Source organism: Prenolepis imparis, unplaced genomic scaffold (assembly GCF_030444845.1).
Source record: "Prenolepis imparis isolate NDT839.2.m4 unplaced genomic scaffold, iyPreImpa1.0 SCAF_340, whole genome shotgun sequence".
NCBI lineage: Eukaryota > Metazoa > Arthropoda > Insecta > Hymenoptera > Formicidae > Prenolepis > Prenolepis imparis.
Window position 1 is genome coordinate 3,950 of NW_028141498.1, and position 18,259 is coordinate 22,208.

Below are 18,259 nucleotides of genomic sequence, written 5' to 3' on the forward strand. Positions count from 1 at the left end.
GGATTCCGTAAGATATCTGCTTTGTATAAATGTATCTAAGCAATTGCAGTCTTACTGAAAGTTTTTTTTATTCCAGACTATTTATTATATTCCTTCTGACACAACACATAAGAATGCTCAGGGCAAATTGCCTAATAAAGTGAAGAATATTAAATATGATATACAAAAGAAAGGCGTTAAAATTCTCCATTCTTCTCCATCAATGCAATGTACCTCAGAAGTACTAGGAGGGATAAAGATTACTGATCCAGTAAAACTGAAAGGTAAAATTTTCTTCTCATTCGCATATTTTCAGGAATTGATAAACTTGTGACTTAATTACAAAAATAATTAGTAGATTAAACTTTGTCTTTAAATAGCAATTTTTTTCCATCATTTCAGGAAGCACTGATAAAGAAAACTCTGCCATAAAGACTGCTATCATTTGCTCACATATCTGAAACATGAAAGCCGGGATTCTTGGCCTGAACTGTTGGCGAATTGGTCAATAACTGCATGCTCTTAGACGTAAATTCTTGTTAGAGACAAGACCAAAGCTTCGAACTAAGGCCAGTCAACAAAAAGACAGTAATGTAAGTGAAAATGAGAATGATGATGAAAATGAGGAGGAACTTGTTGATGAGTACATACAAAAATGGAATGTCCTCCAACTTCCGAGTGGTTACCTCTTAGTAAGTGTATTATGAAGAATTTTTGCCAATAAAATAAATTAATTTTATTTTTCAGAGTGCTAATTGATTGTCATGTTGTTTTTCAGCTAAATCAGGATTTTAAGGAACTTTTCCCAGGTAAAGAAGAGGGTCTCTTTTCAAAGTGGGAAACTGCAAAAGAATTAATAATTGAGTTGGCACAGACCGAGATTCCTGTCGCGGATATTTATGGAAGACATTTATTAAAACAGTATAATGATGCTACTGCAGGTTAGGTTAACATAAGTTTTATTTTTTTCAGGTTGAAAGTAGTTTTAATTTGTTTTTCAACTTGTAATATTTCCTAATATCTGTATAGATAAACGGGATGTAATTGTATTATTTTTACTACCATCTTTGTGCTGCAAGCGAGGGCGGGGAAAAATCACAGGTTACATCCCATCAGTGCAAGAAGCCAGAAAGTTCTTTATTCTTCACGTGACTGTAAATAATTGTTAAATTATATATATATATATATATATATATATTTTGAACTTTGTGTCCAAACTTTTTGATAACTAAATGAATTTTTTCTACACTTTCAGAATCCAGGAGATCTAAAGAGAGTTGTTAAAAGGCATTGTGCTCATCTCAGTGCCATTGGAGCTCGTCTTCAGCCGCTTCTCATAGTTGTTGGACAGACGCTGACAAACATAACTGCCACGTATATTCAGATTGATAATGTTCGCTACAAACTAAGAACACCAGTGGCAGCTCTGGATACTTGCCAGAAAGCATACCATGCGCTAGATGCCGAATATCCTGAAGAGTGCAAGGCTGTTTGGTATTTTATACAACACTACTTTTATAATTTATATTTGAAAGAAGATGAAAACATCTCTCGAGTTGCAAGTTTAATAAGTTCTCTGAGAGGACTTGCCTTAAAAAAGGAAGTGCAAAATTAATTTTCTTAACATAACTATAATTCCTAATTTTTTTATTTAGTTTTTAAGTTTATAAGTTTAGTTTGTAAGTATAAAACATGTATATTTGTAGTGAATGTCATGCAATCCTGTGCTCAATAGGTGCACTATGTACTCACTTGCAGATAATTCATTCTTTTAACGTTCTAAGTATTTACACTTGTGCCCAAGATGGCTGTAGTAGAGAATATGATTCTGTTAAGTCTTTTAAAAAACATATTAGAACAAAACATCTCATCAGACCCCATCCAAGAGTTCAAATGGCAGAAAATGCTTTATTAGCTGAGAATATCAATGAGATTAATCATAACAATGCTCCTCTAAATGGCAACCCTTAGATGAATGATGAGGACGTACCTAATAACTTGTTTATGAATGAGGACGTACCTAATAACTTGCAAGAGAATGATGTGAACATCAAGCAATTTCAGGAAATAACTGTTTTAAATTTTCAAAACATTCTATATGAATCATCTTTGGCCCTTAGTGCTAAGTTATACAATGATATTACTCTTAATCGAACTCAGGTGCAGAATATTCTTGAATATGTTAAAGAATATGCTTCAAGTGGTTTCTTAGAAATATTAAAAGCTAAAACTTTCACTGTACTTAGAGATAACAATGTATCTCTAGAGGAGATAGAAGATTTAGATACTATGTTTGCTTCAATACATAATATGTTTTCAGGTCTTGAAACTGAAACTCAACGAGTAAATGCTTTAGAACAAAGTCATTGTTATGTAAGCCCTAAATCATATATTATAGGCGTGAGTGAGAAAATGAAAAAAATTAGAGGCAATTTGGTTTTGTCACCGGTTGAATTGACTGCTCAATTTATTTCTATGAAACGTACACTAAAACAGTTTTTGGAATTGCCTGGTGTCTTGAATGCCATAATGAGCAATGTTGAAAATCTTAAAAATTCTGAACTCTTTACAAATGTCGTACAAAGTCCTCTATGGAGAAACATAGAGCGAAACCATTTTGAAAATCGTATTGTTTTACCTCTAGATATGTATTTTGATGATGTGGAACCTGACAATCAAACAGGTTCTCATTCAGGTGATCACAGCTTGGGAATAGTCTATTATCGCATTCCATGCATTCCACAATATTTGCTTTCCTTATTGGAAAATATTTTTGTTGGCTGCATTTTCCTAAGTGATCATAGGAAAGGTCATAATAGAGAAATATTCACACCTGTTATTGATGAATTAAGGATTTAGAAACAAATGGTATTGTCATTCAAACTGAAACAGAGTATACCATTTATTTTGCTCTGTGTCAAATTTTAGGAGATAATTTGGGGCTTCATGCCATAACTGGCTTTGTGGAATCATTTAATGCAGATTATTACTGCAGATTTTGTAAGGAGCATAAAAATACTATGAGAGGGCAGCTAAGAGAAAATATTGTGACGATTCGCAATAGACTAAATTATGAAGAGGATGTACTAATTAATAATGTTTCTCAAACAGGAATTAAGACTCGTTGTATATGGCACGCTTTGAACTCCTATCATGTTACTGAGAACCTTGTGTGCGATTTAATGCACGATTTTTTTGAAGGAGTGTGCCATTATGACTTATGTGCTATACTAGATTACCTCATCAATCATATGGGTTTTCTCAATCTTGAAACTTTGAATGATTGTATTAAGAATTTTGATTATGGCGATTCAGGTGACAAGCCTTCCCTTATTACTGCAGATCGCATTTATCATCAAAAGTTGAAAATGTCTGCATCTGAAATTATGTTTTTTGTACACCACTTCGGTTTAATGATTGGGGGTTTGGTACCAGAACATGATGAAGTTTGGAAACTATACATAGTTCTTGCTAAAATATTAGACATTGTGACAGCTCCATATGTTAGACAACAGTTAACTGAATACCTTTCAGTTTTAATTGCCGAACATCATGAAATGTATTATAGACTTTTTAATAAGACCTTGAAACCTAAACATCATTTCATGGTGCACTATCCCCGTATCATGAATTTGATAGGACCAATGATAAATGTCTGGTCAATGAGACTAGAAGGCAAGCATCGCCCTGTCATAAAGAGAGTAGCTGACAATATGAGTTGCCGTAAAAATCTACCTCTTTCAATTGCAAAAAGATATGCACTTTCATGTTGTGCAAGGATACTCAATAAGCGAGGCTTCTCAAATAATATTAAATACCATCCAAAGGAATGCGAGCTAGTAAATTGTGAGAACTTTGAAATGTTTCAAAATATTTTACCTGGTGAATGGCAACAATCACTTGCAGTCGAAGAAGCAGTTATTTGTGATACCTGCTATAAATCTAATATGGTCCTTGTTATTAATTACGAAGAAAACTTGCCTATCTTTGGAAATTTATGTTGGATTATAAAGTTACAAAATAGACAGGAGAGTCCCTTTTTTCTTTTATCAGGATTGCGTACCGTTAGTTTCAACGAACACTTGCACTCTTATGAAATTACACCTACTCCAGAATGGTTCTTGGTTGAGTATAAAAATCTTGTATCTTTTTATCCGTCCACTGCTCGTGTGGGGTCTGATGGGAACACTTATGTGACTTTTAGACATATATTGTAAGCTTATATTGTAAGATTATTTGTTAAACATTTAACGTTATTTTCTTACGCAATATAACATTAATGAAGTTTTGTTTTTTTACAGTCATTTATAAAGTTACGTTTCATAATGTCATTTATATATAAAGTTTATTTTCTTTAGCATTTATAGAGTTATCTATAGCATTTATTCTCTAGCATTTATAGAGCATAATATTATTTATAAAATATTAATGTTTTTTTAGCAATATTTAACAATATTTTGTATGAGTCAACATTATACATTACGTTGTACATCACGTTGCACATTACATTGTACATTACGTTGTACATTACGTATAAAATATGTTAAATACATGCCACTTGTCTATATCACTTTGTTATCTCTTCTATCTTTATGGTTTAAGTACAAGTGAAAAAAATAAGGAATTAACACCATAAGAATTAGGGATAAAGATTTATAAATAATATAAGGATAAGAAATGTTCTTATAGCTTATGCATTATCCTTATCCTATATTTAAGTCTTTATTTTTAATTTGTATATACAATTCCTAATTTTTTTCATTATATTTCAGCCTTTAAAACATCTTTTTAATCCGTTAGAGGATATATTATTATTATTAGAATATATTCTATTATCGCACTACTTATCCATAATAGAAGGATATTCTAATTCATTAGAATATTTTAATATACTATTTATTTTAGAGGGAAATACTCTTACTTTTATAATATATACTTGGCGCATATTATAGTGGCAGATACTCTATTGTTTAGTGGATTATTATATAATGTAGAATGTGATTTTTTCGGTGCATACATAGAAACAATTTCCGAAATAGTTGCGTCAGCAATAAAAAAGCCAGACATGAAAGTGGGATACCGCTGCATTAAGAAGCTAAATATTATTATAAGAGTTCAAAAAGATAAAAATGATTGTCCTAAGAACTCAAATGTTATTTATAAAATAAATTGCAATGATTGCGATGCATCCTATATTGGACAGACAAAAAGACAATTGGGGACCAGATTGAAAGAACACAAGAATAACATCAGATTAGACTCTGCGAGATATTCAGTCGTTTCAGAACACATTTTAAACGAAGGACACACTTTTGATTGGGACAATACGAAAATTATAGATTGTGAGAAAAATTATCATAAAAGGTTAATATCCGAAATGATACACATTAAAGAACAAAAAAATAGCATTAACTCAAACAAAGACACTGAGTTGCTCGACGAGAGTTATTTTGACATTCTTGAAAAATTGTCTGAGTCATAGTCCATGGAAACATCGAGAAACAATACTTGGATAAATATAAACATTCTAACGCTGGCTGTTTTATCACTTCCATGTCTGACGTTCAACCATACACACAACACCGCTAAATAAAACGAACATTTATAATTTCAATAATCTGTAAGTAATTATATATATATAACTTGACTGTTTTAATTCCTATTATATAAAGAACATTAAACAATTTCACAGCACAATTGTTAACTAGCTGTGCAGTTGTCAACTTTGGACCCATAGAATTATATAAGATTCATAATAACAAATTGACGAGATAAGAAAATTGACCAACACATTCTTCGCCTACTAACGATGAATTTTGTTAACAATTGTTCACTCAAACTCATTGTCCAGCGACTGTTTTGTATCTTGACTGTATTCTAAAATAGTATTTTGTGATTTAAATTATTCTCGGGCTACAGTCCGTTGCTCACAATTATATAATGTCTTATAATTGCGAAAAGACACCTCGTTACTATTTTTGTATTTTGCTGTTCTTATTTGCGCAGATTTATACGTTTTTTATTATGTAAATTATTGATTTTAATGTGACTCTTGTTATTTTGGTATTGAAGAAGACTGAGTACAGTCGAAACGTTTACAAATATTTTTTAATAATACAAATTCATAATAATAAACAATAACAACCTAAAATTTAAATGCTCGTTTAGTTGGCCTAAATATTTCACTCCTCAAATAATTTGTTAATTTATACGAGCCTATTATTATTTAATTTATATTTTAGAAACTTCAAAAAGTGTCCAACAAAGTTCAACATCTGACACACTGAATTCTTCTAATGGTGATCTTCAAACATTTAGTCCATCTCATTCAATAAATATATTTAGATCATCTTTGAGTAATACTCCAACTACTTCAACTGTAACTGAAAATAACTTTCAAGATAGTATCCACCATCACGGTACAGGTAAAACTTAAATTTATTAAAAGTTTTGAGATTCTAATTATTATATTATTATTGTATTATTTTCTTATATATTATTTTCTTTTCAGTTACAAAAAAAATATTTTCCCTCCTTATTCATATTAAGGAACAAAATAACCAAATATTAACATTATGTAATGATAAACAAATCACTCCAAATACTTCAGCTCAATTTAGATCAGAAGATTTGCCAGTAAATTTACCTGTATCGACTCAAGCAGAGTTGGATATTTTGGAAAATTATTTAAAAAGCAATCAAAATTTATCTGCTATGGTAAATATTTGTTATTAAATCAATAACTTTTTGATTTCTGTTAATACAAGTTTTAATATTACAGTGTTCATATTTAGCCACATTGGGTGGAAGAGATTTTACATCCAAAACTAACAGGATTTTAAAATATCTTTTAAGAGATGAGGTAGCTTCTAATTACAGTTTTTACGGTAAACGGATGAACAAAAGTCCCTTTTCTTCCTTAACTTGCTGTAGTTAGTAAGTATTTTTTTTTTATCAAATTTAAAAGAGTTTATTATACAGTTTTTATTATGCGTTCTTAAGATCACTATCCATAGAAATTTTATAATAAGCAATGTTAGCTAAAACATCCAATAAGGTTGTGCTAATGTTATTAAAACTTTATGAGTATGCAGTTGTTTCAGTCGGTTATTATTTATATTTGAGTCATTTATATTACAATTCTGAGCTGTTAAATATATAAATAACCAAATAAAACAACTGCGTGTTTATTAATAATATTAGTAACAATTAATAACATTGGCACAGTAGTAGATCTTTAGCTAATATTATTCAATTATGACAGTACATTATAAAATTTTCTTTGAATTTCGGTCTCAAAAAATACTGTATTGATCATTTAATATATGAAATTTTTGTTTTTATAGAATCAGTAAAATCAACATCATCTCAGACAGAAAAAGAAATTGAAGATGTGATTAAGGTATGGCTTAAACACGCACCTCAGCGTATAAAAACTCGTAATATTAAAAATAAAGCTCCTGAACACAATTAAATAAAATAAATTAGTTTTCATAAAGATTTGGTTGTGATCCGTTTTGAGATTAAGAGTTTTTTGTTTCAAGTTTCTTAGAATTTATTTGTTTTATTCGGCATTTATATTTTTATTAATATAAGTATATTTTAAGTTTTTGTTTACAGAACCGTTTATTTTACTGTTTTATTTTAATTTTAATTTTTGCGTTAAATTTATTACTATTCCTTAAAATATATTCATTAAAATATACTTAGCTTTGCTTTTCTAGATATCAGATAAGTAGTATTTAATCTCTTTTTGTACAATGTTTTCAAGTAATAAAATCATACATAAAAAAACATAATGTGGATGTTCGACAGTTATATAGGAGAGTCTCAAAAGCTGTAACTGCTATTTTAGATGAAGTAGTGGAGATTGAAGCAAACAATATTAGTGTTAATAATGTTAATATTTCAAATATTAATAATGATGAATGTTCCAATTATAATATTAATAATGATGAATGTTCCAATTATAATATTAATAATGAATGTTCCAATTATAATAATTGCTCTGAAGAAGAAAGCTTTACATATATACAAAATGTTACTTCAAGTGGCCTAGATGTTACTGAAAATATTATTTCCAATACAGATTTATATGATTCTGATAGTAGTATAGATACAAATCCAGTTTTATTATCACAAGATAATCCTTCACCTTTGCAAAATAATTTATCTACAAAGCTACAAGACTGGGCAACAAGTTATAAAATTTCCCATTCTGCACTTACTAGTCTTTTACATATTCTTTCACCTCATTTCGCAGAATTGCCTCTTCATTCTAGAACATTGCTTCGAACACCTATGCATATACAAAGTAAACAATTGGAAAATGGAGAATATTGTCACATTGGCTTAGCAAACGAATTACAGAATTTTTTGGCACAAAATACTATGTTTTCAGCTGAGGTGCTTAAAATTGGATTTAATGTTGATGGTTTGCCTTTATTTTGTAGTTCAAATATTCAGTTTTGGCCAATTTTAGGAATAGTTAAAAATACCACACAAAATAAACCATTTACTATTGGAATTTTCTGTGGCACGTCAAAACCAATACCGCTAGAGAAATTTTTAGATGATTTTATAAATGAACTAGTTTATCTATTAAGAGAAGGTATTGAATTTTGTAATAAAAAATATCGTTTGGAAGTTCACAGCTTCGTATGCGATGCTCCGGCAAAAGCATATCTGAAAATGATCAAGTCGCATTGTGGCTATTCCTCATGTGATAAATGTACTGAAGGTTGTTATGTTCAACGAAAAGTTATTATGAGAAATATTTCGGCCCCAAAACGGACAAATGAGTCTTTTAAATTACAGTTGGCTAAAGAACATCATATTGGTAAATCACCTTTGTTAAAACTTGAAATAGATTTAGTCACATCTTTTCCAATCGACTATATGCATTGTGTATGCCTGGGTGTTATGAGAAAACTTATACATTCTTGGGTCGATGGACAACCATTACAAGTAAAACTTTGTAGTAGATCTACAAATATAATATCAGAACGATTAATATCACTAAAGCATTGTATTCCTATAGAAATTAATAGAAAGCCTAGGTCACTGTCAGAGTTGCCAAGATGGAAGGCAACTGAGTTTAGAACATTGTTATTATATACAGGTCCTTTAGTTCTAAAAAATGTGATTGATAAAGCAATTTACCAGCATTTTTTATTATTGCATTCTGCAATTACAATATTAATTTCTAAAAAGCATATTTCTAAATTTACTTGTGGTTTTGCTGATGAGCTATTAAAAATCTTCGTTAATCACTGCGAAAAAATTTATGGATTACAATTTTACGTATATAATATTCATATGCTGTCTCATTTAAGTGATGATGTACAAATATTTGGCCCTTTAGATGAATTCTCTGCTTTTGGATTTGAAAATTATTTAGGGCAGCTTAAACAAACAATTAAATCTCCTCACAAGCCACTTAAACAAATATACCATCGACTAAAAGAACTTTCTATTTCCTCTGCTAATAAATATCTTACAACTAAAAGTTCAATAATGTATGAGATAGAACATACTTTTGGATCTTTACCAATAGCTGGTTGTCATTATAAACAATTTAAAAAATTGCGTTTAGAATCTTTTACTTTAACTATTGAACGTCATTCCTCTTCTGATTGTTATTGCCTCACAAGTGACAATTTGGTACTACAAATCATTAATATTATAGTTGGAACAGAAGATGAGATTTTAATAATTGGTAAATATTTTCTTTCGTATAATTCTTTTTATTCTTACCCAATAGAATCTAAAGATTTACACATTTTTGAAGTAAAAAATTTATCAGTAGAGAATCATACGTGGTTCTACAAAGATATTATTGCGAAATGTATACTTTTACCAATAATGGATCAAGTTTGGCTATCTATGCCTTTAATACATTCATTATCAGTCTAATAAGTATGTTTTTTTACTTGAATACATTCTTGTATAGTTTATTTTTTAATAACTTAAGTTTACTTATTATACATAATTCCAATTGTTTTTTTTATAATAAGACATAATGTATATGTTTGTTATAATATACGTATAACATGGATATATTATAAAATATATATATATATATATATATATATAATATATGTTTTGTTACAACATATATATCTGATGTATGTTATATAATTTAATGTATCTAAATTACTTATCAGCAATAAATAAATGTGGAATAAATATGTACTGTATATTTTTTATTTTTTCAAAAATATTAAAATGACGTCTTTCTTACGTCAGAATAGAGTTAAAAAAGGTCATTTTCACGTCTCATTATGACGTCCGTGGGCTGTGACTTATTCCCGTCATTTTTACGTTATTATTACGTGTTTATAAAAGGATAAATAACGTTACGACTGACCAAAAATTAACGTGAAAATCACGTGACATTGCTGCCTGGGTAGCCAGTTGAGATCTCATAAGTATATTTATATTAATGGCGAAATCATTATGTCTTTTTTTGACTTATTTGCAACATGGCAATTTGACAGAAAATTAAATACTTCAAATTTCTTGAGTCACATTACCTACACGCACTTTTACCCAAACAATTTTGAAGTCATGAATGTGAAAAGAGCATTTCAAATGTTAAGTGCAAGATTTGCTGCAGCAATGTCAACAGCAGGCCAAAGCAATGTGTTAAATAGTTCTTCATGGAAAGCATCTGCAGAATTTGTTTACAAAATGAATAAAGTAATAGATGCTATGAATGTATATTATTTAAATAATTGGAAAGGAGAAAAGGGTCCGTTATCAGATGATAATGCAATGGTTGAAGAATTATTAACGTCTTTCATTAAATGGAGTTCGAAGTGGAGTACTTCCCCCAACAAGATATCAAGACCTCCATGCTTTGATGGAATGATTACGACTGTGCAAGCAATTTTATCAACGTATCGTTCCATCAAACAACACTATCCGGATTTCAAGCTTGCCACTGCATTATGTAACCAAGATTCTGTAGAACATATTATACATTTGGAAAAATTAGAGGACGCGGAGGATTCAACCGTAATCCAACTCCTAGAATGGTACGGTTAACGTTGCGGCACATTTTATCAAGTGGATATATTTATGGAAGCTACAGAGGAAATGTAACTTGTCAAGAAACATTTTCATTAACGGATGGTACATCGATAGTTCGTGATGAAATGAAAAATAACAGTATTCCATTACAAGAAGAATTTACTTGTTTAACTGAAATGGATGACGACTCTGATAATTTCATTGCAATAGCCTTTGAAGAAATTACTAAATATTCTGACAATCTAGAAATAACAAAGACCAACAAGGAGAACTTAAATTCAGAGGCAGAAGCATATGAAAGAAATGCAATTTCATATTTCGCAGGATATATTGCTCGCTACGATTACAAGAATACAAAGTGCGACAGCTGCCGTGAAAAAAATTTGAAAACACCGATGGAAGAATTAAACAACAATGAAATCTATATTCAGCTACGTGAATATGAACATCAAGACGAAGATGATCCTGAAATAGAATGGCTATCAAGGCCAACGGATTCATTTTTTAATATTATTACACTACAACTTGAAGCAATGAATTCATGTTATAAGATGTATTGGCATTTCAAAGATGTGAAGAAAAAGCTCCTTGACATTTGTGTAAAGCACGTCCAGCATGCTGATGAAGATTGGTTTAATCAGAACAACGAGTGTTATCCACATAGAATTCAAATGTTGGACTTTATGTTAAGAGTCAAAATATATGCAATTACAAATAATTAATTTAAAAAAAATTTTTTTACAAAAAAAAAACTCCCGACTGCTGCCAACAAAGTTGTAACGTTTAAATTAGAAAATTAGAAAATAAAAAAAAAATAAAATAAAAAACAAAAAATTTAAAGTAATAATAAAAATTAGAAAATAAAAAAAATAAAAAATAAAAAACAAAAAATTTTAAGTAAAAAACAAAACAAAAATTAAAAATAAAAACAAAAATTAAAAATAATAAAAATTAGAAAATAAAAAATTAAAAATTAAAAACAAAAAATTTAAAGTAAAAAATTTAAAGTAAAGAATTAAAAATAAAAAATAAAAGAACAAAAAAATTAAAAGTAAAATAAGCTTGTAAAAGTTTGAAATAAAAATCACATAAATAAAGTCTTTGTTATTTATTATATTTCATATTTAAATTTATTCTTATTTAAATTTATTCTTATCATACATATTTAGCGCTATATAATTTACAAAGATTTCAGATTTTTGAATTTAATAATACTAAAAAAATTTTTTTTAATTATAATTATTATTATTAATTCTACAATTTACAGGAGCAGTCGGGAGACGCCGCGCTAAATTTAAGACATTTGCGCACGCGCACGTTTTATATGTAATAAATAGACACAAACACAAATTTCGATACTCAACGCACGTACTCACACACTCATACACATGTACGCGCACGAAGTCACGCCCGCACGTACGCACATATGTACGCACTCATGCGTGCAAACACGCGCATACGAACATATGAATATCCGCATTCATACACATACTCACATGCACTCACATACGCACACCCGCATATGTATACTGACGCTGCGGAACACACACTTAGCGCGGCGTCTCCCGACTGCTCCTGTAAATTGTAGAATTAATAATAATAATTATAATTAAAAAAAATTTTTTTAGTATTATTAAATTCAAAAATCTGAAATCTTTGTAAATTATATAGCGCTAAATATGTATGATAAGAATAAATTTAAATAAGAATAAATTTAAATATGAAATATAATAAATAACAAAGACTTTATTTATGTGATTTTTATTTCAAACTTTTACAAGCTTATTTTACTTTTAATTTTTTTGTTCTTTTATTTTTTATTTTTAATTCTTTACTTTAAATTTTTTACTTTAAATTTTTTGTTTTTAATTTTTAATTTTTTATTTTCTAATTTTTATTATTTTTAATTTTTGTTTTTATTTTTAATTTTTGTTTTGTTTTTTACTTAAAATTTTTTGTTTTTTATTTTTTATTTTTTTTATTTTCTAATTTTTATTATTACTTTAAATTTTTTGTTTTTTATTTTATTTTTTTTTTATTTTCTAATTTTCTAATTTAAACGTTACAACTTTGTTGGCAGCAGTCGGGAGTTTTTTTTTTGTAAAAAAATTTTTTTAAAATTAATTATTTCATTCTTTTAAAAGCTGTAAGCGCGAGCGTACTATCTTTATGTATACATAAGATACATTTTACATGATAGCATCGAGCGTTAATAAGTGTCTGCGCAGAAAATCACTGCAGAGATGTCAAATAAAATCAATTTTTGCTTCTTGCAGCAAAATAACACCATGTCACACCGAGATATTTATAATATTATATTCATTAATAATAACTATATTTATGAATATAATAAATATGAATATATATTGGTTAATATCATTAATCAATACGAATGTTTGTATATTAATCAATACGAATGTTTGTATATTATAAAATATAATTTTGTGATTTCTACTGTATATTCGTATGACTCATGTTATTAGCTGCAAGAAGCTAGAACCTATTTTTTTATTTAATATTTGCGCAATGAATTTCTGCGCACACAGATGTTCGACGTTCGATGCTGCCATGTAAAAGCACCTTTATTATTACAAAGTAGCACGCCGCATGCTTTTTCTGCTTTAGTCGCCTCTGCGCAGGCGCAGAGCGTTCTCTCACATATTGTATTTAGCGGGTACAAACCATAGAACTTATACATATGAAAGGGGAATAGAAGCGCAAAACTGTGTCAAAGATGACTTTTTCTGGAAATGCGCATGAGCGGTCGCGACTGCTCATGGACTGCTCATGCGCATTTCGAGAAAGTCATCTTAGGCGCTTCTATTCCTCTTCCATACCTATAAGTTCTATGGTACAACGTAGAGCGTAGAGCACGTCAGCACGTGTGAATGTTACTATCCAGAAGACACATTGCGTGCCGATTATGCTGGTAAGTATTGTGAATCTAAATAAATTAAGAAATTTTATGTTTATAAATTTATCTTTTGTAGCAACAATGCAGCAACAAATATTTAATAATAATAATAACAACGGAAATAGAAAGAGAGATGAAGCGGAAAAAAGAAAAGAAAACGATCCACCTGAAAAAACAAGGTTAGTTTCGAAAAATTTTTATAATTAAAAATAAAATTACTTATTAAATGTATACAATTATCCTTAATATGTATATTATTAATTAGGATATATATACATTATATATATTTATTATATATAATTATAGCTAATAATCTTTTTTGTAGCTATAATTATAGCTACGCATACAAACATAAAAGTTAACATTGCCATAGTAATACGTACAAAAGATTATGTAGTAATACTTATGGCTATGTAAGTTTATATTTACGTGCGAAGCCATAATTATAGCTAAATAAATAACGAAGCCATAATTATAGCTAAATAAATAAAAAAAAGATAATCCATATAGAAAATAATAATAACAACGGAAATAGAAAGAGAGATGAAGCGGAAAAAAGAAAAGAAAACGATCCACCTGAAAAAACAAGGTTAGTTTCGAAAAATTTTTATAATTAAAAATAAAATTACTTATTAAATGTATACAATTATCCTTAATATGTATATTATTAATTAGGATATATATACATTATATATATTTATTATATATAATTATAGCTAATAATCTTTTTTGTAGCTATAATTATAGCTACGCATACAAACATAAAAGTTAACATTGCCATAGTAATACGTACAAAAGATTATGTAGTAATACTTATGGCTATGTAAGTTTATATTTACGTGCGAAGCCATAATTATAGCTAAATAAATAACGAAGCCATAATTATAGCTAAATAAATAAAAAAAAGATAATCCATATAGAAAATTATTATATATAAATGTATATATTGTATGTATCTCCTTAATTAATAATGTACATATTAATAATAACGTACATATAAGGATAATTATCAGCATTTAAATATAATAATTAATTATATACATGAATAACTTTGTGTATTATAATTACATATGATAACATAAATATAAAGAGAGAGAGAAAGATATTTGAATATCTTTTTAAGTTATAATAATATCTACGCAGATAAAAATATTAACTTATATACTAACAACAATAAGTACAAACGATTAGTCATACATATATTAATTAAATTTAAATGTATATGTAATTATACTTATATATTTGTATATTATATATATATTTGTACTTAGGATAATTAAATTCATTTATATATAATAATTAATTAAAAAAACGTTTATATCTAATAAATATATTTGAGTAATCTTTTGTAATTATAAATATGTAAAGTTATTTGTCTGTATAACTAAAATGATAGCTATACATAAAAATTATAAATTAATAATTATATTACAGCTCTAGTGGAAACTTTGATCTTCTCCTCTCAGAAGAAGAGATAGACATGTAAGTGTTGGTATACATAAATTTTTTAATTTTATTTTGTGATAAATTAAGAAAATAATTATTCAATTACGGATATTTTTCAGTGTCTCAAGTAAGGTTCCAAAGTCAAAGAATGCTGAGAATCACGAAAGAGCAACTTCAGGATCGCGAAATACTTCTCGAAATGAGCTACTATCTATAGTAATAGCAAACGCTCAGTACGATCGACGATCGCGAGATCGTAATTCTCATGAGCAACGGTACATTCACGCCCCCCATTGCTCACCAGAAATGCGATCTCGCGATCGTCGATCGTCTAGTTTTCATGATCGTCGTTCGCGGGATCGCAGTTCTCGCGATCGTCGTTCTGGAGATCGGAGCTCTCGGGATCGTCACTCACGAGATCGTACTTCTTGTGATCGTCGCTCTAAAAGTCATTCCCAGGACCGTCGTTTAAGAGATCGCACTTCTCGCGATCGTCACTCGCGAGATCGTATTTCTCGATCAAGAGAACTGCGATCTCGCGAGCGACGGTCGCGAGATCGCAATTCTCGGGAGCGACGGTCGCGAGATCGCAATTCTCGGGAGCGACGGTCGCGAGATCGCAATTCTCGGGAGCGACGGTCGCGAGATCGCAATTTTCGACAATTGCAAGATCGTTTTTCTAAACGAGATTCCTCGACTCGCCGAAAATATTGTAAGTAATAAATTATAATAATAATACAAAATATAAAATAATAATAATAATAATACGAAATATAAAATAAAAAAAATAATAAGAAATATATATATGTATATACATTACAGATGTACGCGGTTCACGTGCTGGGAGATGGGTCCAGCAAAGAAAAGAGAGAGTCTTAAAATATTTAGTTAATGTTTTAAGTAGATAGGTACGAACATAAATATTTCATTGCTTAAATTATATAAAGTAAATTTAAAATATTTGTTGTTAATTGTAATATTATATTGTTTCAGAGCGAGATTCTTGAATATTATCCTAGAGACTCTGCAAGCGCAAAAAATAAAAAAAAACAAGCGCAATAAATAATTTAAAGTTTTTTTATTATATTTAAAATGTTTATTTTTGTTTTTATTGAAATTCTGTGTTGGTTTTAGTTTTTGTAATTCTATGTGATAATTTGAAAAGTTTATTTTTATTTTTAATTAAAAATAAGAATCTTTTATTTAGTTTCTGCAAATTATATAATAAATAAATAATTTGAAGTTTATTTAGTTTATAAAATTCTGTGATGTAGTTTATTTAGTTTATGTAATTCGATGTAATTAAGTTAATTTAGTTTTGTAATTCTATGTAGTAATTATTTCATGAAAATAATTTAATTTCAACATAATATATATGTATATGTACATAAAGTAATATACATGTATGTATTATATTATAAATAAAAAAAAGAAAGACAGAAAATATAAGTGACAAATATAGAATTTATTTTTAACTTGACAGCAATAAATATTTACATGTACACTATACCATATGTATTTTTTTGTACTACAGTTTACAGGATAGTTAAATAACACGAGTATTGAATGAAAAAAAATATATTTAAATATACATTAATAGCATATAGATAACATAATAATAATAATAATAATAAAAAACAATGATTAATGATACAGAAAGTAAAATATAATAATAATAAATGATATAATAAAGGTATTTATTGGTTTTTAGCCAAATTTGTTGAAAACAAAATATAAATAAATTATAAATTTTAATAAAATTTTAATAAATAAAAAAGAAGTAATAAGAAGGTGATGTGTTTCAACAAATTTGTTTTCGAGGTGCACCACGAGAAGGTAACCAATATAACGCACCTCACCTGTAACTAAATAATTCCAAATATAATAATAATATAAATAATATAAATAACTATATAAATAATATAAATAACTATATAAAAAATGTAATAATCAAACTATAATAGAAATATAATAATTTATAAATATAATAATATTATAATTACATATACATATAATTATAATATTATTATATTTATGTTATAATTATATTATAATTATATTATACATATAATTATATTATATTATAATTATATTATAATTATAATATAATATAATTAGATGTATAATATAATTATAATATATATTATACATATAATATAATTATATTATAATTATATATACATAATATATACATATGCAAGCACGCATGCATGCTCACACACCCACTATTATAGAAACATACACAAATCACTAGACTTATCTTCAGTAATTATGTAGCATAAGAGGATGAATAAATGTAAAACCTTGGCTTTTTCAATTATTTATGATGTGATCGTAATCGTTCTAATTCTGTTAAAGCATTTTCATCACATGGACGTTGGAACAATCTTTTCTGTTCTATTTCAGGAATTGCTAATCCTTGTAAAGATCTTACGCGACTAAGAGCTACATATGCTTGACCTTTAGCAAATATCTTCTTACCTAAATATATTACAGCTTTATCAACTGTTGTACCCTGCAATTTATGAACTGTTACTGCCCAACTCAAAATAACAGGAAGCATTGTTCTTTCTATATTTCCATATCCTTTATTACCTTGGTATACGACACTAATTGGAGAAATGCCAACGTAACCATTAAATTCTTTTAAACTGTTTCCTATTGTAGGATCATCAAATTGAATGAATATTTTCTTGGGTAATTCACCATCTTCTAACTGATCTTTCCGTAAAGCTGGCCATTGAAATCCGCGTATAATTCCCATACTTCCATTTACTAAACCTTCATAAACTTTTAAATTCGATCGTAACATTACCCGGGAACCAACTGCAAGTTTAATCATATGTAGCAAACCACCTGTATTATTAGGATCAGCAGGAATTGCAG

General features: G+C 28.3%; 2 protein-coding genes across 2 annotated transcripts; both read left to right on the plus strand.

Annotated features, from left to right (window-relative positions):
• Positions 1–3,161: 3,161 nt before the first annotated feature.
• LOC145948341 (uncharacterized) lies at positions 3,162–4,196 on the plus strand. Its single transcript, XM_083058045.1, has one exon. The coding sequence runs from the start codon at positions 3,162–3,164 to the stop codon at positions 4,194–4,196; it is 1,035 nt and encodes a 344-aa protein (XP_082914171.1).
• Positions 4,197–13,366: 9,170 nt separating this feature from the next.
• LOC145948343 (uncharacterized) lies at positions 13,367–16,650 on the plus strand. Its single transcript, XM_083058046.1, has 7 exons — positions 13,367–13,942; positions 14,004–14,106; positions 14,438–14,516; positions 15,362–15,409; positions 15,493–16,085; positions 16,196–16,281; positions 16,367–16,650. The coding sequence occupies exons 1-6, from the start codon at positions 13,937–13,939 to the stop codon at positions 16,279–16,281; spliced, it is 915 nt and encodes a 304-aa protein (XP_082914172.1). The 5' UTR covers positions 13,367–13,936; the 3' UTR covers positions 16,367–16,650.
• Positions 16,651–18,259: the final 1,609 nt, after the last annotated feature.

What these genes read in the sequence shown, in the direction of transcription:
- LOC145948341 (XM_083058045.1), top strand. Translation starts at nt 3,162, where the DNA reads ATGCACGATTTTTTTGAAGGAGTGTGCCATTATGACTTATGTGCTATA.
- LOC145948343 (XM_083058046.1), top strand. An exon ending in GATCCACCTGAAAAAACAAG is followed by an intron (nt 14,517 to 15,361) that starts GTTAGTTTCGAA and finishes ATTATATTACAG; the next exon opens with CTCTAGTGGAAACTTTGATC. An exon ending in TCAGAAGAAGAGATAGACAT is followed by an intron (nt 15,410 to 15,492) that starts GTAAGTGTTGGT and finishes GATATTTTTCAG; the next exon opens with TGTCTCAAGTAAGGTTCCAA.